At 37.0% G+C, this 26,435-nt stretch overlaps 1 protein-coding gene across 3 annotated transcripts in view; it reads left to right on the top strand.

Annotated features, from left to right (window-relative positions):
• LOC106089753 (probable serine/threonine-protein kinase DDB_G0282963) overlaps positions 1 to 26,435 on the top strand; it is a 175,148-nt gene that overhangs the window by 129,563 nt on the left and 19,150 nt on the right. For all 3 annotated transcript variants that reach the window (XM_013255722.2, XM_059364326.1, XM_059364325.1), the window contains exons 6-9: positions 22,325 to 22,590; positions 22,696 to 23,227; positions 23,297 to 23,435; positions 23,505 to 24,332. In XM_013255722.2, coding sequence (XP_013111176.2) covers positions 22,325 to 22,590; positions 22,696 to 23,227; positions 23,297 to 23,435; positions 23,505 to 24,332 — 1,765 coding nt within the window. The remainder of the gene's footprint in view (positions 1 to 22,324; positions 22,591 to 22,695; positions 23,228 to 23,296; positions 23,436 to 23,504; positions 24,333 to 26,435) is intronic.

Below are 26,435 nucleotides of genomic sequence, written 5' to 3'. Positions count from 1 at the left end.
AAGCGAGGCAGATAGACCTTTAAGCTCATAACCGACATACAACAATGGATTGGTAGAAAGAAAGGCGACGTAAACTTCTATGTGACGAAGGCAATATCTGGACACGTGTGCTTTCGCAAGTATCTACACATCTACTTTGCATCTACTTAAGGAATTACAAATCCCAGCAATTTTTTGTTTTTATGGCAAACATAGTACAAAAACTGAAATAATCAATATTGCAATATTGGTCCCTTCGAAGGGGTTCACCAAACAATTGATTTTCAGTCATAAATTTTTAAAACGCTACCAAATGGCAGACGTAAATGGAAAACCACTTAATACAATAGATTTTCTTTCAATGGCACCACATATGTTCCAACCACGTGCAACAAGAGGAATTTTGTTTCAAAAATAAACTGATAAGGTTCGCAAAAAAAAAAAAAAAAAACACCATAATAAACTAAATCAAGCAAAAGCATGCGAATTTTATATACCCTCCCACCATGGATTGCATTCGTCAAGATCTTTGAATGACTTTTTCAATATATAAAGGGTAATTTTTTAAGAGCTATAGGAAAGTTTACCAAAAAAAAAAAAATTTAATTCAGAAAAATGCATGAAATCTTTATATGAATCGAGAGAATGGTCCATATAAATAGATGTTTGAAGCTTATTTCATGCAAATGTTGATTGTGATTGCGCCCCAAATGGTTCATCCGCTTAGTCCAATTTTGGCATAATCTTTCCAACATTTCGGCCGATATCTGACAAATAAAAGCTTCACTGTTGTCTTCCAATGCGTCAATTGAAGCTTGTCTTATTAGACATGAGCTTTAACATAGCCCCCCAAAAATAGTCTGAAGGCGTTAAATCGCACGACCTAGGCGGCCAATTAACCGGTCCCGAACGTGCAATAAAATGTTCACCGAACTCGCTTCTCAATAAGTCCATGGTTACGCGTGCTGTGTGGCATTTGGCATCGTCTCGTTGAAACCACATGTCATGCAAGTCGAATTCTTGCACTTTGGGCAAAAAAAAGGTTGTATATCATTTCACGGTTGCGCCCACCATTCACAGTTACATTACGATTCGCATCATCTTTGAAGAAGTACGGCCCAATGATGACGCCAGCCCATAAACCACACCAATCTGTAAATGGGTGCATTGGTAGCTCTTGCATTGCTTCTGAGAGCTATATCTAAATCTGAACCGATCAATAGGAAATCCTTCCTGCCAAATTTTTGTTTACAAATGGCAATTTTATTGCATCATTACTGCAAGTCGGACGAACATATATATGGGAGCTATATCCGAATCTGAACTGATTTTTTCCAATATCAATAGACTTTGTCTCTAGGCCGAAAAACATGCCTGTACCAGATTTTAAGACGATCGTATGAAAACTGCGACCTGTACTTTGTACACTAATGAACATAGACAAACGGACCGACAGACAGACAGACGGACCGACAGACGGACCGACAGAGAGACAGTCACACAGACACACAGATGGACAAAACTAAATCGAATCAGAAAGTGATTATGAATCGATCCGTATGCTTATCAATAGGTCTATCTCTCTTCCTTCTGAGGGTTACAAACAAATGCACTAAGTTATAATACCCCGTACCACAGTAGTGGTGTAGGGTATAACCAGTAAAACGGCCTTAAGTTTGGCCTGCCGTGGGATATCTACCATCTGAGTATATATGTAAACCACCTTTCACGATGAATGATGCATTATTTATGCACCCATATCAGCTTTATGGTTCGATTTGGACCAAATTCGGACCGGACATTGACTGGTCTAAAAAATGTGAGTCAATGTTCAATATTGGTCTTTTTGGTAGCTATATCAAAATATAGACCGATCTGTACCATATAGAAGACGGATGTCGAACAGCCCAGCATAAGTCACTGTGCCAAATTTCGCCCAAATCGGATAATAAAAGCGCCTTCTATAGGGCCAGGACCTTAAATCGAGAGATTGGTTTATATAGCACCTATGTCCAAATCTGGACCAATCTGGGCCAAACTGAAGAAGGATATCGAGGAGTCACTGCCAAATTTCGCCCAAATCGGATAATAAAAGCGCCTTCTATAGGGCCAGGACCTTAAATCGAGAGATTGGTTTATATGTCAGCTATGTCTAAATATGGACCGATTTGGGCCATCTTCAAGAAGGATATAGAGAAGCCTAATACAACTCAATGTCCTAAATTTTTAGCGAATTCGTACAAAAATGCTCCTTTTATGGGCCCATGACCTTAAACCGGACTATATGGCAAATATATCCAATGGTCCGATCTGGGCTAAATTAAAAAAAAAAGATGTCAAAGGGCCTAACACAACTTACTGTCCTAAATATCAGCGAATTCGATCAAAAAATTCTCCTTTTATTGGCCCATGACCTTAAATCGGGAGATCAGACTATATGGCAGCTATATCCAAATCTGGGCCTAATTGAAGAAGGACCTACGCAACTCACCGTCTCAAATTTCAGCAAAATCGGACAATAAATGCGCCTTTTATGGGCCCAAGATCTTAAATCGAGAGATTGGTCTATATGGCAGCTATTTCCAAACGTGGACCCATCTGGGCCAAACTGAAGAAGGATGGCGAGTGACCTAACACAACTTACTATCTCAAATTTCAGCAAAATCGGATAACAAATTTGGCTTTAAAGGCCTTAGACCTTAAATCGGCAGATCGGTCTATACAGGGGTTATATCAAGATGTAGTCCGATATAACCCATCTTCGAATTTAACCTGCCTATGGACAAAAACGTATCTGTGCAAAGTTTCAGCTGAATATCTCCATTGTTAAAGACTATAACATGATTTCAAAAGACAGACGGACGGACATGGCTGGATGTTCTTAGATTTTACAACGATATACTTTATGGGGTCACAGATCAACATTTCGAGGTGTTGCAAACGGATTGACTAGATTAGTATACTCCCCATCCTATGGGTGTGGGAAAAACCTAAAACTATCCAATTTTATGTTATTGTGTATTGATAAATTGAATACTTTTGTGTTTTACAAAAAGGGTTTGGCAGCAAAATGTTTCGGGCACTTTCAGCCCATTTTAACTACTTAGGATAAAATTGCTTTTTACTTTTCAAAATAATAAATGATTATTTCCATCACCCAACAGCTTGGGAACATTAACAAATGTTGTCAATGGTGTTACCACCAATGATGGATGGTCTGCAAAGTAATAACAAGGGATAAACTCTACAAGGAGTTCAGTCCCTTCATTTATTTATTTATGAAATTAAATTGTACCTAAAACATGCAGAGTAAATACTGTATGTGGTTGGCAAGCGATTCATACAGACTTTTCCTTAAAAAAAAAAAACACTTTAAATTATTTTTTGCCTGTTAGGACGAAGAATTTTTTTTTTAATAATTCTCATTTTATGTCGCTTTCATGGTGAGCCAAATGATCGATGATTTTTTTCTTTTGCATAGGAAAAGTAAAGCCAGAAGATAACACAACACCAACCATACTATGTCGTTTTTCGATTCTTGGTGGAAATCTCATCTTTAACGTGTGAAGGCTTTAAGGGCCATACGTTAGTAGGTGATAATTATATCGAATTCATTGCGAAAACGTCTTTATGCTTATACCATAAAAAGACGCATCGGGATTCGAACCTGAACACTCGGAGCAACAGCGAGACCCGTTGCCTAGCGTTCGAAGCTATTAACACAACTTCCTAAAGATGCACAGAAACATTTGTATACCGTGGGAGTCATGCAGTTGCGTAGACAAAAAATCCACCACTACAACAAACAAACACAAACATTGAAAAAAGCTAGCAGAGGGGCTATCGAGCTTGGTTAGGTTAGGTTGAAAAGAGGGTGCGGATGTTTATCCGCCCCATGCCAATATGGACATACACCTAAGCCAGTAATCGGCTTGTTGTGCACTCTAAATGATAAAAAGTCACTTCAAAAAAGAAAATTTAAGTCAGAAATCCCATGCAACTTACAAAATCCCTAATTGATTTTCCATACCACGCCCCTAAGTTGGTTTATTTCTGGTATTGTGTCCCCACCTAAGTGCCAGCGCCTGTTAGCCGCCAAAGTCGGGCAATGTCATAGGAAATGCTTCAATGCACAGTGGGAGAAAATCGTAAAAAAACTTAGTAAAAAATATGCCATTTGAAGACGAAATTTAAAATGGTTAAAGCTGAGGTGCTACCTGCGCAAAATTTTTTCAATAAAGAAACAATTTTTTGACCAAAAAATGCAAAACATACTTTTTCACATTTTTTACTTTCAAACTGTATAATTTTTTACTAAATAATCAGATGTGGACACTTTTTGCGTTGTAAATTTTGTCACCAATCCAAATCATGCATTAAAATGAAGAAACGAACCCCAAATGTCTTCATAAACTGCAAAATACGTAGCCAATTTCGGCCACAATTTCAACAAATAGCCATCAAAACTAGTATATCCCCGAAACCAGAGGAGATATTCTATACCTCAGCGGACTTTTTTGTAGGATTTTTTGAGCACTATCCAGCAAGAAAAAAATTTTGGAAATCGTACCAAAAATTAAGATTTGGCAGCCCGAACAATTTTTCCAAATGCCCAGGTGAACAATTTTAGAGACGCCCGGGCACATGATGTAAATAACACCTCAGCTTTAACCATCTAAAATTTCAAAGAGTTATTTCTATCTGTTTTCAAATGGCATATTATTGCTAGTTTTTTCTCTATTTTCTCCCACTGTGGAACATCTCATCATCTTTGCCACATGCGCCTCCTTACCTTTCTCAGAGACCATCTTCTCCTTACAGTCACAGCCATCACTGTGGCGTCCTTATAAAAGTAACAATCCTCTTTGAAGACTCAGGGGCCAATCGCGTTTCCTTCGTTCCTGTTCCGACTTTGTCTCCCTACGCAGGACACTGTCTGAAGTCTCTATTGCGGTAGGGCTGGCTTGGTCTTCCCAGAGTACTTGAAAGTGGGCGCCTCTTTTTCAGCGTTTTAGCAGTGTTAACCTCTCGGGAGATGTGATTATCTTTACAGCTTCCGTAGAAAAGCTTGGAATGTCAGTTCTATTCGCTGCAGCATCCTGCACTTTCGCCCGATTGCTCTGTCGGTGCATAATCTTCAGTATCCTTCTTTGTGCACCGGATTGCTATCTCGTTCTTTTGGTGAGCTTAACAAAGCTCTCGCTCACTACTGCCGTCATCCCGCTGTCCTCTTTTCTCGATTCAGCTGCGATGACTGTTTCATTGACACTGTCGCTGTCTGAATCTGACACAACCCCTTTACTTAAATGCTGGGGACAAACTGCGCATGCCTCTGGTTTATCCATCTCTTCCTCATTTGTTACTCTGACGATTGGTTGTGCATTTGCAGCATTACTCTCGAGTATTAAAGGGGCGGACAACGTGCTACGGTAGCATGCCACTACTTAAACTTGATAAACTTCAATTAACAACTCCCACAACCGACATACAGTTGAAACTCGATTATCCGGCTTGCTCGGGAACGAGCTTAGCACGCAAAATCAAAAATAAGGTTAATAGATGTTTATTCTTTATGTACTCTTTTTTCTCTTTTGCTGTTGAAGCCAATTTGGGAACAAATTCCTTGACCAGTCCATTTTCAATTACAGACTAAATGTATTTTGATACTCAACTTTAGCACAAAATAAAAGGAGAAATCCCAGAATTTTAAATCAAACATTCAAATATCCAGTGCACGGATAATAGAGGTAAGCACGGTTAATAGAAGATGCATTATTGCAGCACGGATAATAGAGGTAAACCAAGGTTTATAGCTGCCCAAAACCAAAATCACAGCATGCCGGTTAACAGATGTAACCGGTTAATAAAGGCCCGCTTAATCGACGTTCAACTGTATGTCATTCATTAAAATTTAGGATGTTAGATTTCCTACCGGCATACCGGGCTGAAAATTTCCATGAGTTTTTTATTAACGACTGCCTACACTTCCTAAGGTCAATTATGGTCTAAATCGGTTTATAATTTAAATCTTTTTCTGATTTAGTAGAAATTTGATACGAAGAGGCCGAATCTTGGGAACCCACCACTTTGGATAATACTAAAAATTTATACAAAATAAATTTAGTTGAAGGGCATAATTTTAGTCTACAGCTTCTAGGAACCGAACATATTTGGCACAGTTGTTGAAAGTCGCAATAGAACACCGCATGCCAAATTTCAGCCAAATCGGAAAAAAATTGAGGCTTATAAGGGCTCAAGAACTCAAATCGGGAGATCGGTTTATATGGGAGCTACATCAGGTTATAGACCGATTCGAACCGTACTTGGCATAGTTGTTGGAAGTCTTAACAGAACTCAACACGCAAAATTTTGTTTAAAGATCGCTTTTTATGGGCGCAATACAAGGCTATAGACCGATTCGAACCGTACTTGGAAGACTTAACAGAACACCTCATGCAAAATTTCAGCCAAATCGGTCGAAAATTGCGGCTTCCAGGAGCTCATCAGGTCAAATCGGGAGATCGCTTTATATGGGAGCTATATCCAAATCTGAATCGATATGACCCATTGCAATCCCCAACGAGTGCTGCTAGCTTTACGCGTTCAACCCCGTCGTGATTTCCACGAACAGACGAGTATGGTTAGATCGACACAGAAGATCGAGAACATATAAACTTTATGGAGTTGCAGATCAATATTTCGACGTGATACAACCCTAGTAACTAGATTAGTATGTCCCCCATCCTATAGTGGTTGGTGTAAAATATCGCCAAATTTCCGCGACATCGGACAATAAATGCGACTTATATGGGCCCAAACCTTAAACCTCGAGATCGGTTTACATAGCAGCTATATCCAAAATCTGGACCGATCAGGGTCAAATTGAAGAGGGATGTCGAAGGACCTAACACAACTCACTGTCTTAAATTTCGACGACATCGGAAAATAAATGGGCCTTTTTTGCGCCCATGACTTTAAATCGAGAGATCGTCTATATAGCAGCTATATTCAAATCTGGACCGACCTGGGCCAAATTGTTGAAAGATGTCGAGAAGCCTAACACAACTTTCTGTCCCAAATCTCGGCGACATCGGCAAATAAGTGTGCCCTTTATGGGCCCAAGACCTTAAAACGAGAGATCGGTCTATATAACAGCTATATCTAAATCTGGACCGATCTGAACCAAATTGCAGAAACATGTGGAGGAGCTTAACTTAACTCACTGTCCCAAATATCGGCGACATTGGACAATAAATGCGACTTGTATGGTCCCTAAACATTAAATCGAGAGATCGGTTTATATGGCTGCTATATTCAAATCTGGACCGATCTGGGCCATATTACAGAAAGATGTCGAGGGGCCTAACACAACTCAATGTCCCATATTTCAGCAAAATCGGATAATAAATGAAGCTTTTATGGGCCCAAGACCTTAAAACGGCAGATCAGTGGCTTAACTTAATTTACTGTCCCAATTTTCAGCAAAATCTGATAATGAATGTGGCTTTTATGGGCCTAAGACCCTAAATCGATGGATCGGTTTATATGGGGGCTATATCAAGATATAGTCCGATATAGCTTATCTTCAAACATAACCTGCTTATGGACAAAAATAGAATCTCTGCAAAGTTTCAGCTGAATATCTCTACTTTTAAAGACTGTAGCGTGATTTCAACAGACAGACGGACGGACATGTCTAGATCGTCTTAGATTTTTACGCTGATCAAGAATATATATACTTAATAGGGTCGGAAATGGATATTTCGATGTGTTGCCAACGAAAGGACAAAATAAATATACCCCCATCCTTCGGTGGTGGGTATAAAAAGCTTAAATTTTTGGTAGATTTAAAATCTTATAATAAATTCACAAGAAAAAATAATATAAGCTAATTAATAACAAGATTAAGATCTTAATATTATTTCAAGTCTTCAAATAAGACATTACTCAGTAAATAAGTACTTTAATTTTCCTTAGTTGAAACATTTTAAAAAAGGAATGCCGTAGAGTATGCAACATTTTTTAAATAAATTTTACACCTAAAAGTATGCTATGTAATGTTTGCATATATAATGTAATTTTCATTCTAAATTATGGCCAAAATATTTGTTACGGAATAGTCAATTGCAAGTTCTTGGAATAGTAATTTTCATATCGAACAACAATCGAGATTGCTGCTACTACAATGACTAAGGACAAACTAGAACATGGGGAAACTTTAATGCATATTATTCATGCAAACAACACCATATCCGAGAGAGATGGGAGAGGAGAAGGAGCTGCATGGAAAATCTTTATTTATTGTTAGTCAGTATTATTCCCGGAATTGTTTAGAAACTTAAATTTTATGTAGAAGTTTCTTGGAAAAAGTGAAAAAAAAAAATTTAAAGTTTAGCAAACGATATACAATGTAAAATCTAAGAAAGCAAGGGAGGGAAAGTTTGTAAAGGCCAAATATTTAAGAGAACCAGAGTTTGTATTACTTGAACATTTTGCAATGTAAAGCAAAGTTATTTTTGCTTTGCTGTCTCTATTTTGAAGGCAGCCATTCGAATCCTGAAAAGAACTTTATGTATATTCATCATAGGATCAACCTTCACGTACAGTGAACATAAGTTTCCCCTTTATTCCTGAAAGTAATGTATGTGGGAAATTTTGCAATTTGTTTTTAATAGTTTCTTCTTAAGCTTTTCATGAATCATAACAAATTTCGTTTTTTTTTTCTATTCCTCCTACATGTACTTAATTTCGCTGAATATATGGATGTACGTGTCATACGACTACCACTTGTATTTTAGTATCCATCCATAAAAACGTTCTAAAAGGTTTATGTATGTTTTATTATATTTTCCAATAAATTGTACAATCTCACATATTGCAATTGAATTTTACATGAATGTAGGTTTCATAAGGTTTCCTGAAATAAGGCTTCAGTTGAAGAGCACAACCCACCTACATTTGGCCTTACGAGGAAGCCTAAATAGATTGATATAAATATAGATAAATGTTGAATGTGTATATTGAAGGGTGTATTGGAAACAAATCAAAATCAAATTTAAAATCACGCACATAACCGATATCGATAGTATTCATAACTATTGTAACGATGACGTTTCCTTTAATGTTGTTCGTGACATTTAGTTGAGTGTAAAGATGCATATTCTCTTTCCATATACAAATGTATACAATAACTGGGATATGGTATAAGAAGTAAAAGCATGCTAAGTTCGGCCGGACCGAATCTTAGGAACCCACTACCATTGATTCTGCTAAAATATGGGAGCTATATATAAAGGGTGATTTTTTTGAGGTTAGGATTTTCATGCATTAGTATTTGACAGATCACGTGGGATTTCAGACATGGTGTCAAAGAGAAAGATGCTCAGTATGCTTTGACATTTCATCATGAATAGACTTACTAACGAGCAACGCTTGCAAATCATTGAATTTTATTACCAAAATCAGTGTTCGGTTCGAAATGTGTTCATTCACCGTAACGTTGCGTCCAACAGCATCTTTGAAAAAATACGGTCCGATGATTCCACCAGCGTACAAACCACACCAAACAGTGCATTTTTCGGGATGCATGGGCAGTTCTTGAACGGCTTCTGATTGCTCTTCACTCCAAATGCGGCAATTTTGCTTATTTACGTAGCCATTCAACCAGAAATGAGCCTCATCGCTGAACAAAATTTGTCAAAATTTGAACACATTTCGAACCGAACACTGATTTTGGTAATAAAATTCAATGATTTGCAAGCGTTGCTCGTTAGTAAGTCTATTCATGATGAAATGTCAAAGCATACTGAGCATCTTTCTCTTTGACACCATGTCTGAAATCCCACGTGATCTGTCAAATACTAATGCATGAAAATCCTAACCTCAAAAAAATCACCCTTTAGTTATAGACCGAATTGGACCGTACTTTGGCGCGATTTCTGAGAGTCATTACAGAACACAATATGGAAAATATCAGCCAAATCGGATAAAAATTGCGGCTTCCAGGGGCTCAAGAAGTCAAATCGGGAGATCGGTTTATATGGGAGCTATATCAGGTTATAGACCGATTCGGACCGTACATAACAAAGTTCTTGAAAATCATAACATAACACTATGTGCAAAATTTCTGCCAAATCGGATGAACATTGTGGCTTCCAGGGGCTCAAGAAATCAAATCGGAAGATCGGTTTATATGGGAGCTATATCAGGTTATAGGCCGATTCGGATCATACTTAACAAAGTTGTTGGAAGTCATAACAGAACACTATATGCCAAATCGGACAAAAAATGCGGCCTCCAGTGGCTCAAAAAATCAAAATCGGGAGATCGGTTTATATGGGAGCTATATCAGGATCTTGATCGATTTGGACCGTAATTAATACAGTTGTTGGAAGTCATAACAGAACATTATGTGCAAAATTTCAACCAAATCGGATGAAAATTAAGGCTTCCAAAGGCTCAAAAAGTAAAATCGGGAGATCGGTTTATATAGGAGCTATATCAGGTTCTTGACCGATTTGGACCGTACTTGACACAGTTGTTGGAAATCTTAACAGAACACTATGCGCAAAATTTCTATTAAATCGGGCAAAAATGTTGGCTTCCATGAGCTCAAGAAGTCAAATCGGGAGATCGGTTTATATGGGAGCTATATCAGGTTATAGACCGATTCGGACCGTACTTATCAAAGTTGTTGAAAATCATAACAGAACACTATGTGAAAAATTTCAGCCAAATCGGATGAAAATTGAGGCTTCCAGAGGCTCAAGAAGTCAAATCGGGAAATCGGTTTATATGGCAGCTATATCAGGTTATAGACCGATTCGGAACGTACATAACAAAGTTGTTGAAAATCATGACAGAACATTATATGCAAAATTTCAGCCAAATCGGATGAAAATTGAGTCTTCCAGGGGCTCAAGAATTCAAATCGGGAGATCGGTTTATATGGAGGCTATATCAGGTTCCTTACCGATTTAGGCCGTACTTGGCACAGTTTTTGGAAGTCATAACAGAACACTATGTGCAAAATCTTAGGCAAATCGGACAAGAATTGAGACTTCCAGGGGCTCAAGAAGTCAAATCGGGAGGTTGGTTTATATGGGAGCTATATCCAAATCTGAACCTATATGACCCATTTGTAATCCCCATCGATATATAAAATCAATATAAAATATCTGTGGCAAATTTCAAGCGGCTAGCTCTAAGGGTTCGACCGCTATCGTGATGTCGACAGACGGACGGACGGACATGGCTACTTCGAATCAGAATTTCGAGACGATCAAGAATATATATGCCTTATGGTGTCCTAGGTCAATATCTCGGGGTGTTACAAACGGAATGTCTAGATTAGCTTTAGATTAGATTAGATTCTATGGTGGTGGCTATAAAAATACTCAAAGAACTTTTTCTTTCGTCAAAAATTCTTTCAATTTCTATTAGTCAAATGAATATTTTTACATCCACCACCGAAGGATGGGAGTATATTCATTTTGTCATTCCGTTTGCACGAATCAAAATATCCATTTCCGACCCTATAAAGTATATATATTTTTGATCGTCTCAAAAATCTAGGACGTTCTAGCTCTGTCTGTCCGTCCGTCTGAACGTCTGTTGAAATCACGCTACAGTCTTTAAAAATTTAAATATTGAGCTGAAACTTTGCATAGATTCTTTTTATTGCCCATAGGCAGGTTAAGTTCGAAGGTGGGCTATATCGGATTATATCTTGATATAGACCCCATATAGGCCGATCCACCGATTTAAGGTCTTTGGCCTAGAAAAGCCCCATTTATTATCCGATTTTGCTAAAAAATTTGCTGTTCTATAGACCGATCTCTCAATTTAAGGTTTTGGGCCCATAAATGGAGCATTTATTGTCCGATGTCGCCGAAATTTGGGACAGTGAGTTGTGTTAGGCCCCTCGACATATTTCTGCATTTTGGTCTAGATCGATCCAGATTTGGATATAGCAGCCATATAGACCGATCTCTCGATTTAAGGTCTTGGGTTCATAAAAAGCGCTTTTAATGTCCGATGTCGCCGAAATTTGTGTCAGTGAGTTGTGTGACGCCCTTCGACATCCTTCTTCCATTTGGTCCAGGTCGGTTCAGATTTGGATATAGCTGTTATATAGACCGAGCCCTCAATTTAAGGTTTTGGGCCCATAAATGGAGCATTTACTGTCCGATGTCGCCAAAATTTGGCACAGAGAGTTGTGTTAGGCTTCTGGACATATTTCTACAATTTGGCCCAGATTGGTCCGGATATGGGTATAGCTGCCATATAGATTGATCTCTCGATTTAAGGTCTTGGGTCCATAAAAGGTGCATTTATTGTCCGCTTTCGCCGAAACTTGGAACAGTTAGTTGTGTAACACCCTTCGACATCCTTTTTCCATTTGGCCCAGATCGATCCAGATTTGGATATAGCTGCCATATAGACCGATCTCCCGATTTAAGGTTTTGAGCCCAAAAAAGCCAAATTTTTAGTCCGATTTTGTTGAAATTTGGAACAGTGAGTTGTGTCAAGCCCTTCAACATTCTTCTTCAATTTGGCTCAGATCGGTCTAGATTTGCATTTAGCTGTCATATAGATTGATCTCTCGATTTAAGGTCTTGTGCCCATAAAAGGTGCATTTATTATCCGATATCGCTGAGATTTGGGACCGTGAGTTAAGTTAGGCCCTTGGAAATCTTTCTGCAATGTGGTCCAGACATGGATATAGCTGCCATATAGACCGATCTCTCGATTTAAGGTCTTGGGGCCCATAAAAGGTGCATATATTGTCCGATTTCGCCGAAATTTGGGACAGTGAGTTGTGTTAAGTCCTTCAACATTCTTCTTCAATTTGGCTCAGATCTGTCCAGATTTGGATATAGCTGCCATATAGACTGATCTCTCGATTTATGGTTTTGGACCCATAAAAGGTGCATTTATTATCCGATTTCGCCGAAATTTGGGCCAGTGAGTCGTGTTAGGACCTTTGGCCCAGAGTTTCGTTTTGGCCCTTCGACGTCTTTCTTAAATTTGGCTCAGATCTGTTCACATTTGGATATAGCTGCCGTAAAGACCGGCCCCATGGCTCCATAAAAGGCATATTTAAAATCCGATTTCGATGAAAATTTACCCAGTGACTTATGTTGGGTTTTTCAACATCCGTGTCGAATTTGATCCAGATCGGTCTATATTTGAATATAGCTACCCAAAAGATCATTATTTTGTTCAACAAAATTGATCGATAACTTGTACTTATTAGACCACTAAATGTCCGTGCCGAATTTGAACCAAATCGGAGCATATTTCGATATAGCTGCTATGGGGGCATAAATTATGCATTTTTCATCGAATATATACCCGAGGTGGTGGATATTTAATGCTTTTTTTACTTGTTTTCTTTTAAATTCATTAAACTATATTTAGTGTTCTGTTTTTGTTTTCCCTCTGTCTGGCACTTTCGATTTTCTACCATCAAAAATAAATCCATCCTTTCAGACGATTGTAAGTTGGGGGGGTTATTTGTTGGTGTTGTGTATTGGTGCTTGGCCTTAACGTTGATTGTGCTACTTCCGTAACCACTATGTTATCAACATTTTGACATTTTATATTCACACCCTATTATTTTGTGTTTAATATTTTATTTTTTCATTTTTTCGGTTTATTTTTTAAAACACGCAACCTTTTCCTGTACAGTGGAACTAAATGAAACAAAATCAAAAACCTATTTTACAAATCGGGAACAACCGCCATATGATCAGTTTTGCCGAAGAAACAGGCGACTATTCGCTTCGAAGTGCTTCTTTCACGAAGAGCTTCGAACCACACGGTCGATTATTGTTTTGTTTCAGGCTCCATCCACCATTCCCAACTGTGGCGATCTTATAAACCTATTTTGAAGCACCACGATCCTTTTTTTCTCAACATTTCCCGACACGTATCTTTTTTTTACCATATGTAAAATTGTGCAGAACAAACTATTGGGTTGCCCAAAAAGTAATTGCGGACTTTTCATATAGTCGGCGTTGACAAATTCTTTCTTCTGTCAGTTATCAGCTGTTACTTTTAGCTTGCTTTAGAAAAAAAGTGTAAAAAAATTTACTTTCTTTTAAAAAATCCGCAATTACTTTTTGGGCAACGCAATATTTTTACGGCAAGGTTTTCATGCAATATCGAATGTATCGAATGGTGGAAGAAATCATTAAACCAGTTTTTCACAGGGCTATGCATGGTGGTTCATCCCCATACAAAGATTTAAGTTCACCATTGTCGTAATAATTCACGACGAAAGTTGTAAAAAAGTGTTCACACGAAAATGTTTGCGAGTTTATCCCATTTTTTTTTTATCAAATTAATTATTTCAAGTCACTGTAAATGACACAAATGAAGGTCGCACGCCAAATCATTCCGAGTACGAGTAAGAGTGTGATTGCACCTGACATCACTTGGTGTTGCCTAGGCCAGAAACTTATTTGGCAGCCCTCGTATTAAATCTCACGTTTTTCTTAAGTAAAATTAGTTAAGTACTTGAAATTGATAACTTGCAAGTCACAAGTGTTTATCAGGTATAGCTTTTTCAAAACATAATCGATACAATAACAATACTCAAATAATGTTCAGTGCTTTTCTTCGATATTTGATTAAAAACTTTGTTTAATTTTAAATGATCTTAAACAGTTTGTTATTGGTTGAAATTCCAACGACACTTATGAGATTAAATTGCCTTACCGTAGAAAACAACTACTTGAAGAAAAATGTTATAAGTATATAAGAAATACTTTTGTAGTCAGTATGTTATGTCTTGCAAAAGTAGACAGCGTTAGTGAGTGTAAAAATTTTTTCTACGTTCTCGCTTAAAAACATGCAAGCTATGGTCCATGGTGGCCCTCAAGCTATACAAAATTATTACTCTACAGCAAACGAAATGACTCTAATATGTTTTGTGCTTATTATAGTTGATTTTTATACCCTGCCACCATAGGATGGGGGGTACACTAACATTGACATTCCGTTTGTAACTCATCAAAATAATGATCTTAGACCCAACAATGACAATGTAGCCATATCCACCCGTCTACATTGCCAACTTTCGATGAAATATTCGAAATTTTGCACAAATACACCCCAAATACATGGTCCCACCTCTGGATTGTATTATACTCCAGATCAGATTTGTATCAGATTTGTATTATACTCCAAAATTCCTTTATTTGAGCCCCATATTGCGTCGGTCAGTAAATAATTGCTGTTTGTGGTTTATTTTTGGAGAAAAGGTAGACACCCAGAAAATTGGTTCCGAAATTGAGTACCAATTTCGTGCTCTACTCCCCAATACCTTTCACTTGAGTCCCACATTGACATGGTCGGTAAAGATTTCCGAATTAGGGGTGTTTTGGGTCGCCCAAGCACTTAGCCCTGGAAATATATCAGCATCTTGCTCTACTCTCAAATATCATTTATTTGAACCCCATATTGCCATTGGCCTCAAAATTAGATATCAAATACTTTTTTCTAATCTCAAATACCTTTTATTTAAACCCCTTACTGCAAAAGTCAGCAAATATGTCTGGTTTGGGGTATGGGCCTTAAAAACTATCAATATCGAGCTCCACTCTCTTTAAGACCCAAATTGTCATGGTGAGTTAATACGTCCTATTTGCGGGTGGGACGTCGGTTAGACAGTTGGTCCCGAATGTCGATATCACATTCGTAGTCTCCTCCCAATTACCTATCATTTGAGCCACATATTTCCATAGTCGAGAAACATTACCGTTTTGGGGGCTGTTTTGAGGGATGGGGCGGCCACACAGTGACTTGGCCCTGAAAATATATATCAGACTCTTGTTCTACTCTAAAATACCTCTTATTTGAGCCCCATATTGCAATGGTCAGCAAATACGTCCTATTTGGTGTTAGGGTGGCCCATAAACACTTTTTCCCGAATATTAATATCAGATTCGTGCTTTACTCCCAAAAACTTTTCATTTGAGTCCCATATTGCCATGGTCGTAAATTGGTCCCCTTTGGGGGGTGTTTTGGTTGTCCACTCCAGAAACTTGGTCCAACATTTGGATATCAGATTCGTAATCTACTCGCAAATACCATTCATTTGAGTCCCATATTGCCAGTATTGTCAGTAAATATGTCCGATTTAGGGGGGTAAATATGTCCGATTTTGGGGGTTGGGGTGGTCCCCCAAACACATTGTCCGACAATTGGCTAAAATCGCACCACTCATCTCCGAGATCTGGCGTTTTTGAAAATTAAGGTAAGGGGGGAGGGTCCGTCCCCCCCTTCAGATATCAAAAAATGTAGTGCCCTAATTTCACCACGGGATCATTATGTACCATCTGTGAAAATTTCAAGATAATCGGTTCAGCCGTTTCTATGTCTATAAGGAACACACAAACAAACTGACAAACAAACACAACTAGATTTTTATATATAAGATGACGTTTTCTATAATATTCAACAGATGTTGAAAGTATGGTCTGGATATAGCTCCCATATAAGCCGATCTCGTATCTTGACTCTGCCTCTCGGGGTCGCCACTCTTATCCGATTTGGCTCAAATTGCACAATGAATTCTTCTATGACCTACAACATACATGCCAAATACGGCCGAAATCGGTCAAAAACCTGTTATTTCTCCTATATAAACCGATATCCCGATTGCACTTCTTGAGCCCCTAGAAGGTGCATTTCTTGTCCGATTTGGCTGAAATTTTGCACATCTCATTATTTTACTTCTTGAGCCCCTATAGGGCTACCCTGAAATTTTGTACAGTGAATTTTTCTATGGTCTTCATCATCCAAACCAAGTATGGTCCGAATCGGTCCATAACCTGACAGCTCCAACAGCATACACGCAAAAAAAAAATAACACGTTTCACATAAAAGAAAATTTCACCAAGTAAACTTCGTTTCTGAAAAACGTCGTATTTTTTTTGCGATAAAAGTACATAAATTGTTGCGAGAATTGGTGACAATTATATAGTTTTTTTTTTTTACACTGACAATACCTTTCATTCTTCATACATTAAATGTTATTCTAAGTGTCAACTAGTTTTTCTTTACTTGAAATTTAAAAAATTTTAAATTTCCAAGTTTACCATCCGCTTATTACTTTTTATGCATCACTGGTCCATACGTTTAAATACACATCCTATCTCTCTCTCTAGTAAGAAAGACAAAAAAAGAATTATTATTGGTCCGGTAAACGAAAAATCGTTTGCGGCTATCGAAACATTTTGCCACTAAAGAGTTTTTGGTTATACAACAAAAGAAAGGTACTTATACCGTAGACTAAGTTGCACAAGTTAGTTTCATCCGATAATACTATGTTTACTACTACGATAAAACGTTTATGGTTAACGTTTGATGTGTTTAAGAGAAACGTTTCTTAGTTACAATAAAAGAAAAACATCAAAAAAAAATTTTTCTCTAACGTTTTATTTTTTTTTGCGTGTAGCAATTCTTATCCATTATCCTTGCATTGTTTCTATCGATGTTTAAGGGTATAGAAGATTCGGTCCGGCCGAACTTAGCACGCCTTACTTGTTTATATTTTACTAGCATCCCGGCGAACCGCTTCGTTATACCCGTTTTTGGTACCCCCTCTTTAGTGTAGGACTTCCGAAAACAAAGGTGGTTACTCAGTTTATAAGGTTATGAAGTTTTGTAATAACTGCATCCATCATATTTTCCTTGTTGTACCTACATGCTAAATTAAACACCTCTAGCTCCGTCTGAACAGAAAGTACCAAATAATACAAATTTTGGTACAAAAAGGTACGAATTTTAAATATATCACTTAATCACTTATCCTAGTTGTACCTACATGCCAAATTCCAGACCTGTGGCTCCATCTATAAAGAAAGAACCAAATGGTACCAAAATGTTAGAAATTCAAATAGATTATTTAGGTTAGTTTATGTTAAGTTCAAAAAAAGGTGCGGATATTAATCCGCCCCATGCCACGATGGACATATACCTTAGCCAGTAATCGGCTTATTTTGCGCTCTAAATTTTAAACAAGTAACCTCGAGGAAGAAAATCTAAGTTAGGAATCCGGGCCACTTCCATGCCACGCCCCTATGTTGGTTTATGTCTTGTGGGGACACAATACCAGACATAAACCAACCAACAGACTTTTAAGTCGCCCATCATATTTTTCCTAGTTCAAGCTTTCAGACCTCTAGCTCCATCTATAGTACCAAATGGTACTAATTTGGGTACCAAAATATACGAATTTTGAATTGATATTTAGTCACCCAATATATATTCATTTCTTGTACCTACTTGGCAAATTTCAAACCTCTAGCTCAATCTGTGAAGAAAGTACCAAATGGACTAATTTTGGTACCAAAATGTACTTATTGTGAATAGATCATTTATTCATTCATCATATTTTCCTCGTTGTACCTACGTACTAAATTTCAGACCTCTAGCTCCATCTGCACAAAATGTACCAAATGGTACCAATATTAGTGCCAAAAAGTACGAATTGTAAAAAAATCATAGCCACCCATTATATATTTCTTTCCGGTCCTACTTGCCAAATTTCGCACCTCTAGCTCCATCTGTAAAGAAAGTACCAAGTGGACTAATCTTGGTACCAAAATGTACGAATTTTGAATAGATCATTTATTTATCCATCATATTTTTCTCGTCGTACCGACATGCAAAATTTCAGACCTCTAACTTCATCTGCACAAAAAGTACCAAATGGTACCAATACTAGTACCAAAAAGTACGAATTGTAAAAAAATCATAGTCACCCATTATATATTTCTTTCTTGTACCTACTTGACCTCTAGCTCCGCCAGTAAATAAAGTACCAAATGGTACCAAAATGTACGAATTTTGAATAGATCATTTATTCATCCATCATATTTTCCTCATCGTACCGACATGCAAAATTTCAGATCTCTAACTCCATCTGTAAAGAAAGTGCAAATCGGTACCAAAATTTACAATTTTTGAATTAATTATTTAGTCACCCATTTATTTCCTAGTTGTACCTACTTGCCAAATTTCAGACCCCTAGCTCCATATGTAAAGAATGTACCAATTGGTGCAATTGCTGCACTAATCGTACGTTTTCTCTCGTTACCAGTACTATTTTTTCACTTTTTCTTTTCATCCTAATTTTTTTTTAATTCAAATTTCAAAATTCTACCTCTATTCCTCCGCCCTATACAAAGTTCACTCATTTCGTCCATTTTTGGTACTTTTTTTAGTACCTAAATGTATAAATTTCAAAAAACTCTTATTTTCACCCAATTATGGTTGTCAAAGTGTACATAAGTTCCAAAATTCAAAGCTCTAGTTCATTTTACAAAGAAAATACCAAATAGTACCAATTTCGGTACTAAACGTACTATTTCTCCCACTTCCGGTACTATTGGGTTGCCCAAAAACTAATTGCGGATTTTTTAAAAGAAAGTAAATGCATTTTTAATAAAACTTGGAATGAACTTTAATCAAATATACTTTTTTTACACTTTTTTCTAAAGCAAGCTAAAAGTAGCAGCTGATAACTGACAGAAGAAAGAATGCAATCACAGAGTCACAAGCTGTGAAAAAATTTGTCAACGCCGACTATATGAAAAATCCGCAATTACTTTTTGGGCAACCCAATATTTTCCAAAAAATGTTTTTTTTTCATACCTTATTTTTTCGAAACGCCCTTTAATTTGAGCCCAAGAACATAATGGGTAAATATGTACCATTTCGTACTTTTTAGTACCTAAACATGCGAATATCACCAAATTCGGCCTTTTCACGTGCCTATGACCCAAGACCAACATTCGTGTAAAGCTTCAAGATTCCAGCTTTAGCCATTTGGGCTGGGCGATGATCTGTCATTCAGCAATCAGTCAGTCACACAACTCTTTCATATATGCAGACATGTTTGTTTAAGAAGAGTACAAATCAGACTATTATATGTGGGATCACGTATCCGGTAGCAGCCCACTCCTAAAAAACCCTAAATGGTTCATGTAGCTCGATCTTGTCGTGTTGTTGTTGTTATAACAGCAAAAGATAGTCTGCTTGGTTCTGTTGAATATCCAGATCCAGGAACTCTGCGGCTAAGGTGGGGTGTGTCCAGAGGGATCTGGGTCTGAGTCGAGTGGATCTGGTTGGGCAGTTAAACTGGTGTCGTGTGGTCCCGGGTCAGAATCGGTACACACAATCTGCACGTTGGCATTAATCCTTCCTATGTAGGAGTTGTGGAGGCTGCATCTGCCGGAAAGCAAATCAGAACTACTCTGGTAGAGCATATTAGAGAAGAGCATAGTAGAGTAGAGTAGAGCATAGTAGAGTAGTAGTAGTAAAGTTCAGGAGAGTTAAGTAGAGTAGAGTAGTGTAGAGTTGAGTAGAGTAGAATAGAGTAGAGTTGAGTAAAGTTCAGGAGAGTTAAGTAGAGTAGAGTAGTGTAATGTAAATTAGTGTAGAGTAGAGTAGAGTAAAGTAGAGTAGGGTAGGGTAGAGTTGAGCCGAGCATAGCAGAGTAGAGTACAGTAGAGTAGAGTAGGGTAGGGTAGGGTACAATAGAGCAGAGTGGATCATAGTAGAGTAGAGTTAAGTAAAGATCAGGAGAGTTAAGTAGAGTAGAGTAGTGTAGTGTAAATTAGAGTAGAGTGGAATAGAGTGGACTGTAGTAGGGTAGGGTAGAGTTTTAATGTAGAGTAGAGTAGTGTAGTGTAAATTAGAGTAGAGTGGAATAGAGTGGACTGTAGTAGGGTAGGGTAGAGTTTTAATGTAGAGTAGAGTAGTGTAGTGTAAATTAGAGTAGAGTGGAATAGAGTGGACTGTAGTAGGGTAGGGTAGAGTTTTAATGTAGAGTAGAGTTCAGGAGAGCAAAGTAGAGTAGAGCAGAGTAGATAACGGTAGGATAGGGTAGAGTTGAGCAGAGCAGAGCAGAGTAGAGTAGAGTAGAGTAGAGTAGAGTAGAGTAGAGTAGAGTAGAGTAGAGTAGAGTAGAGTAGAGTAGAGTAGAGTAGAGTAGAGTAGAGTAGAGTAGAGTAGAGTAGAGTAGAGTAGAGTAGAGTAGAGTAGAGTAGAGTAGAGTAGAGTAGAGTAGAGTAGAGTAGAGTAGAGTAGAGTAGAGTAGAGTAGAGTAGAGTAGAGTAGAGTAGAGTAGAGTAGAGTAGAGTAGAGTAGAGTAGAGTAGAGTTGAGTAGAGTAGAGTAGAGTAGAGTAGAGTAGAGTAGAGTAGAGTAGAGTAGAGTAGAGTAGAGTAGAGTAGAGTAGAGTAGAGTAGATTAGATTAGAGTAGAGTAAAGTAGAGTAGAGTAGAGTAGAGTAGAGTAGTAGGCTAGGGTACCGTAGGGAAGAGTAGAGTTGGGAAGAGTTGAGTAGAGTAGAGTTCAGTAGAGTAAAGTTCAGTAGAGTTGAGTAGATTAGAGTTGAGTACATTAGAGTTGAGTAGGGTAAAGAAGAGTAGATCCGTTAGCTACATCAAAGTTCAATCGAGTGAGTGAAATCATGCTCACGGAACTAATCATGAAAAAATACGCAACTCACGAGGCACTCACTTCTCACGAGATACTCACGACTCACAAAAAAATTACGACTAACAGTCAAAAATATTAAAGAAAATGCGTCCCAAATAACTCAGTATTTTAACGAACTCGCGAATGCACGCTGACACTGTGGGAAAAGTAGAAAAAATTTGTGTCTAAAAAGAAACAAGCAGGGGTGTTACATTTGTGTGCAAAATAATTATTATTCGTTGTATGAAAAATATTTTTTTTTTTTTTACCGTGAATCGCGAATTTTTTGTGAGTCGTGACTTTCCTCGTGACTTGTGCGTGAGTAAACCTGTTGTCTCGTGAGCGTGCGTGAGTGAAAAATCACTTACGTGCACATCCCTAGTACGAAAGTGATGTTAACATTTGGGGTCAAATATCATGGGTGCGGAAGTTTGGTATTAAATACCGGTAGCCCAGGAAGGTCGGCTTCAGTCGTACCATAATAGGACGCCAGTGACTAAATAAAAGTTAGTAACATGAGGGTGTCATGAATCATATAACTGTAAATGCTATAGATTAACATGCGTTGAATGTAGTCGATGGTGATCTTAGCCTGAGTGGAGTCTAGTATGATCCCGGGTGGATATTAGATGGCCCAAAAAGAGGGAACTCTAAAGAAAAGTTGTACACATTATAAAAAAACCCAATTTTAGTCTCATTTGTTTAAAATATTTTTATGTCAGAATATCTTGAGGTTGAATACCTTGAGGTTGAGACCCTAAAATTTAAAGCTCTTTAAGACTTCTTCCCTTTTTTTACCCCATAGTCATTATTACTAATTTTCGCCTTTTATCTTTAATCTCTTCCAGATCGCCTATATTTTGTGGCTTTCAAGAAGGCCTTTAAGCCCAAGAATACCGCTACCACACACTACTTCAGCATAGATGATGACTTTATCTATGAGAATTTCTACAATGACTTTGGACCGCTCAATATCTGCATGCTCTATCGATATTGCCAAAAGTTAAATGCCAAATTGAATAATAAGACGCTGGCCAATAAGAAAATTGTCCATTACACATCAATGAATCCGGCGAAAAGGGTAAATGCCGCCTACTTAATAGGAGCTTTTTCGGTAAGGAGCTAGAAATAAGGTCCCTAAGAAAAAATAATTCTCTGTCTCTTATGATGCCTTTCCTTGGTTTTGTTTGTTTTTCCCTATCCACTTTTTTCTTTGCAGATTATCTACTTAAACAAAGCACCCGAAGAGGCCTATAGGCCTCTGGTTATGGGTGAAATACCTGCCTACACACGTTTCTGTGATGCCTCCTATGGGCCTAGTGGCTATAAAATTTCTCTTATAGATTGTCTCAATGCCGTCTCCAAGGCTATGAAGGCAGGCTTCTTCAATTTCGAGGATTTCGATGCTGAGGAATATGAGTACTATGAACGCGTTGAGAATGGTGACTTCAATTGGATAGTGCCCCAAAAGTTCATAGCATTCTGTGGACCCCATCAGAAATCGAAAACACTGCCCAATGGCTATCCTTGCCATTCGCCCGAGACCTATTTTGAATATTTTCGCAGCAATAATGTGACAACCATTATACGCTTGAATGCCAAGGTCTATCATGCCTCCAGCTTTGAGAATGCCGGTTTCGATCACAAGGATTTGTTTTTCATAGATGGCAGCACGCCCAGTGATTTGATATTGAAGAAATTCTTGCAAATCTGTGAGACAACAAAGGGTGCCATAGCAGTGCATTGTAAAGGCAAGTAGAGGAAATGCAAGATTGAAAGGTATATGGAGATAATAAAACTTTTCTTTTTAACACATTTAGCTGGCCTTGGGCGCACTGGTAGTTTGATTGGGGCCTATATCATGAAACATTACAATTTCTCGGCTCTGGAAGCCATAGCCTGGTTAAGATTATGCAGACCGGGCTCAGTCATAGGCCACCAACAGCAATGGATGGAAGAGTGAGTAAAGGGTGATACTTTAGCTTGTTTTGCTCTCAATTTTTAACTTCTCTTTTGTTTCTCTTGCAGCAAACAATCTTGGCTCTGGTCCGAGGGCGAACGCTTGCGCAAGCGCACTGGTGCTCATACCCCCGTTCACAAATATGGCATTTACAGCCTATTGTATAAAAGTTGCCCCCTAACTGCTGGCCAGTTACTGGTTAATGAGAACAACACTGAACTACTGATGACTCGTGTCAAGGGCATATCACAAAAGGTGGATACCATGCATTTGCATGAGGATCAAACGGACTCCAATCAATTGGACTCCTTGGATTCCTATGAAAATGGTAATAAGCCAACCACAACGACAACAACACCACGTTCCCGCATTTTGATGAGTAAAGATGGTGCCATTACACCGCCCACAAGTGCCAGTGACAATGATAATGATGTCACCGAAACTGAAGAGGACTCTACGACCTCCAACATCAACAGCACTTTCATACTATCGCGAAGGCGCAAGTCGCCCAACTTAGTTGGTGGTCATAATAAAACAATGCTCGCCGCAAAAGAGGCTGTGAAGTATGGCATGTCGCCCTTGGGTGCAGTAATTTTGAGCAGCATGCGTAGAACACCGCCCATTAATAACAATGAACCCTCAGCAACAATGCTGAATACCTCCACCAATAGCTCACAGTCTACGGGTAGCAGTGCACCTTTATATTCGGAAAAGAAATTGAAAAAGCCTTCAACTTATGAACCAGCCGTAGCTCTGCAAAGGCCAACAATAGCTTCGTCGGTTAAAATGGCCCAGGTGGCCCTAGAGAAGAAAAACGCTCAAACGCAAGGCGATAAGTTGAATCAAATCAAGGCTATGCGTCGTCAACATAACTCAAGGTCTGGTGGGGCCAATGTGTAAGTTTATACTCCGAAATGTGATGAAATTTTTTAAGAAGGGCTAGCTAGAAAATTTTCTTGGGGAAAGTTCTTTGAAAAATGTTGAACTTTTTTTATGAAAAATGTTCATAATGAACTTTTTCTATGAAAGAAGTTCATAATGAACTTTTTCTATGAAAGAAGTTCATAAGGAACTTTTTCTATGAAAGAAGTTCATAATAAACTTTTTCTATGAAAGAAGTTCATAATGAACTTTTTCTATGAAAGAAGTTCATAATGAACTTTTTCTATGAAAGAAGTTCATAATGAACTTTTTCTATGACAGAAGTTCATAATGAACTTTTTCTATGAAAGAAGTTCATAATGAACTTTTTTCTATGAAAGAAGTTCATAATGAACTTTTTCTATGAAAGAAGTTCATAATGAACTTTTTCTATGAAAGAAGTTCATAAGGAACTTTTTCTATGAAAGAAGTTTATAATGAAATTTTTCTATGAAAGAAGTTCATAATGAACTTTTTCTATGAAAGAAGTTTATAATGAAATTTTTCTATGAAAGAAGTTCATAATGAACTTTTTCTATGAAAGAAGTTCATAATGAACTTTTTCTATGAAAGAAGTTCCTAATGAACTTTTTCTATGAAAGAAGTTCATAATGAACTTTTTCTATGAAAGAAGTTCATAATGAACTTTTTCTATGAAAGAAGTTCATAATGAACTTTTTCTATGAAAGAAGTTCATAATGAACTTTTTCTATGAAAGAAGTTCATAATGAACTTTTTCTATGAAAGAAGTTCATAATGAACTTTTTCTATGAAAGAAGTTCATAATGAACTTTTTCTATGAAAGAAGTTCATAATGAACTTTTTCTATGAAAGAAGTTCATAATGAACTTTTTCTATGAAAGAAGTTCATAATGAACTTTTTCTATGAAAGAAGTTCATAATGAACTTTTTCTATGAAAAAAGTTCATAATGAGCTTTTTCTATGAAAACAGTTCATAATGAACATTTTCTATGAAAAAAGTTCATAATGATCATTTTCTATGAAAAAAGTTCATAATGAACATTTTCTATGAAAAAAGTTCATAATGAACTTTTTCTATGAAAGAAGTTCATACTGAACTTTTTCTATGAAAGAAGTTCATAATGAACTTTTTCTATGAAAAAAGTTCATAATGAACTTTTTCTATGAAAAAAGTTCATAATGAACTTTTTCTATGAAAAAAGTTCATAATGAACTTTTTCTATGAAAAAAGTTCATAATGAACTTTTTCTATGAAAAAAGTTCATAATGAACTTTTTCATAGATAAAAGTTCATAATGAACTTTTTCTATGAAAAAAGTTCATAATTAACTTTTTCTATGAAAAAAGTTCATAATGAACTTTTTCTATGAAAAAAGTTCATAATGAACTTTTTCTATGAAAAAAGTTCACAATGAACTTTTTCTATGAGAAAAGTTCATAATGAACTTTTTCTATGAAAAAAGTTCATAATGAACTTTTTCTAAGAAAAAAGTTCGTAATGAACTTTTTCTATGAAAAAAGTTCATAATGAACTTTTTCTATGAAAAAAGTTCATAATGAACTTTTTCTATGAAAAATTTTCATAATGAACTTTTTCTATGAAAAATTTTCATAATGAACTTTCTATGAAGAAAGTTCATAATTAATTTTTCTATGAAAAAAGTTCATAATGAACTTTTTCTATGAAAAAAGTTCATAATGAACTTTTTCTATGAAAAAAGTTCATAATGAACTTTTTCTATGAAAAAAGTTCATAATGAACTTTTTCTATGAAAAAAGTTCATAATGAACTTTTTCTATGAAAAAAGTTCATAATGAACTTTTTCATAGAAAAAAGTTCATAATGAACTTTTTCTATGAAAAAAGTTCATAATTAACTTTTTCTATGAAAAAAGTTCATAATGAACTTTTTCTATGAAAAAAGTTCATAATGAACTTTTTCTATGAAAAAAGTTCACAATGAACTTTTTCTATGAGAAAAGTTCATAATGAACTTTTTCTATGAAAAAAGTTCATAATGAACTTTTTCTAAGAAAAAAGTTCATAATGAACTTTTTCTATGAAAAAAGTTCATAATGAACTTTTTCTATGAAAA

The sequence above is a fragment of the Stomoxys calcitrans genome, chromosome 3, assembly GCF_963082655.1.
Source record: "Stomoxys calcitrans chromosome 3, idStoCalc2.1, whole genome shotgun sequence".
Classification (NCBI taxonomy): domain Eukaryota; kingdom Metazoa; phylum Arthropoda; class Insecta; order Diptera; family Muscidae; genus Stomoxys; species Stomoxys calcitrans.
The sequence above is the reverse complement of the archived record's forward strand: the minus strand, read 5'-3'. Positions and strand labels throughout refer to the sequence as shown.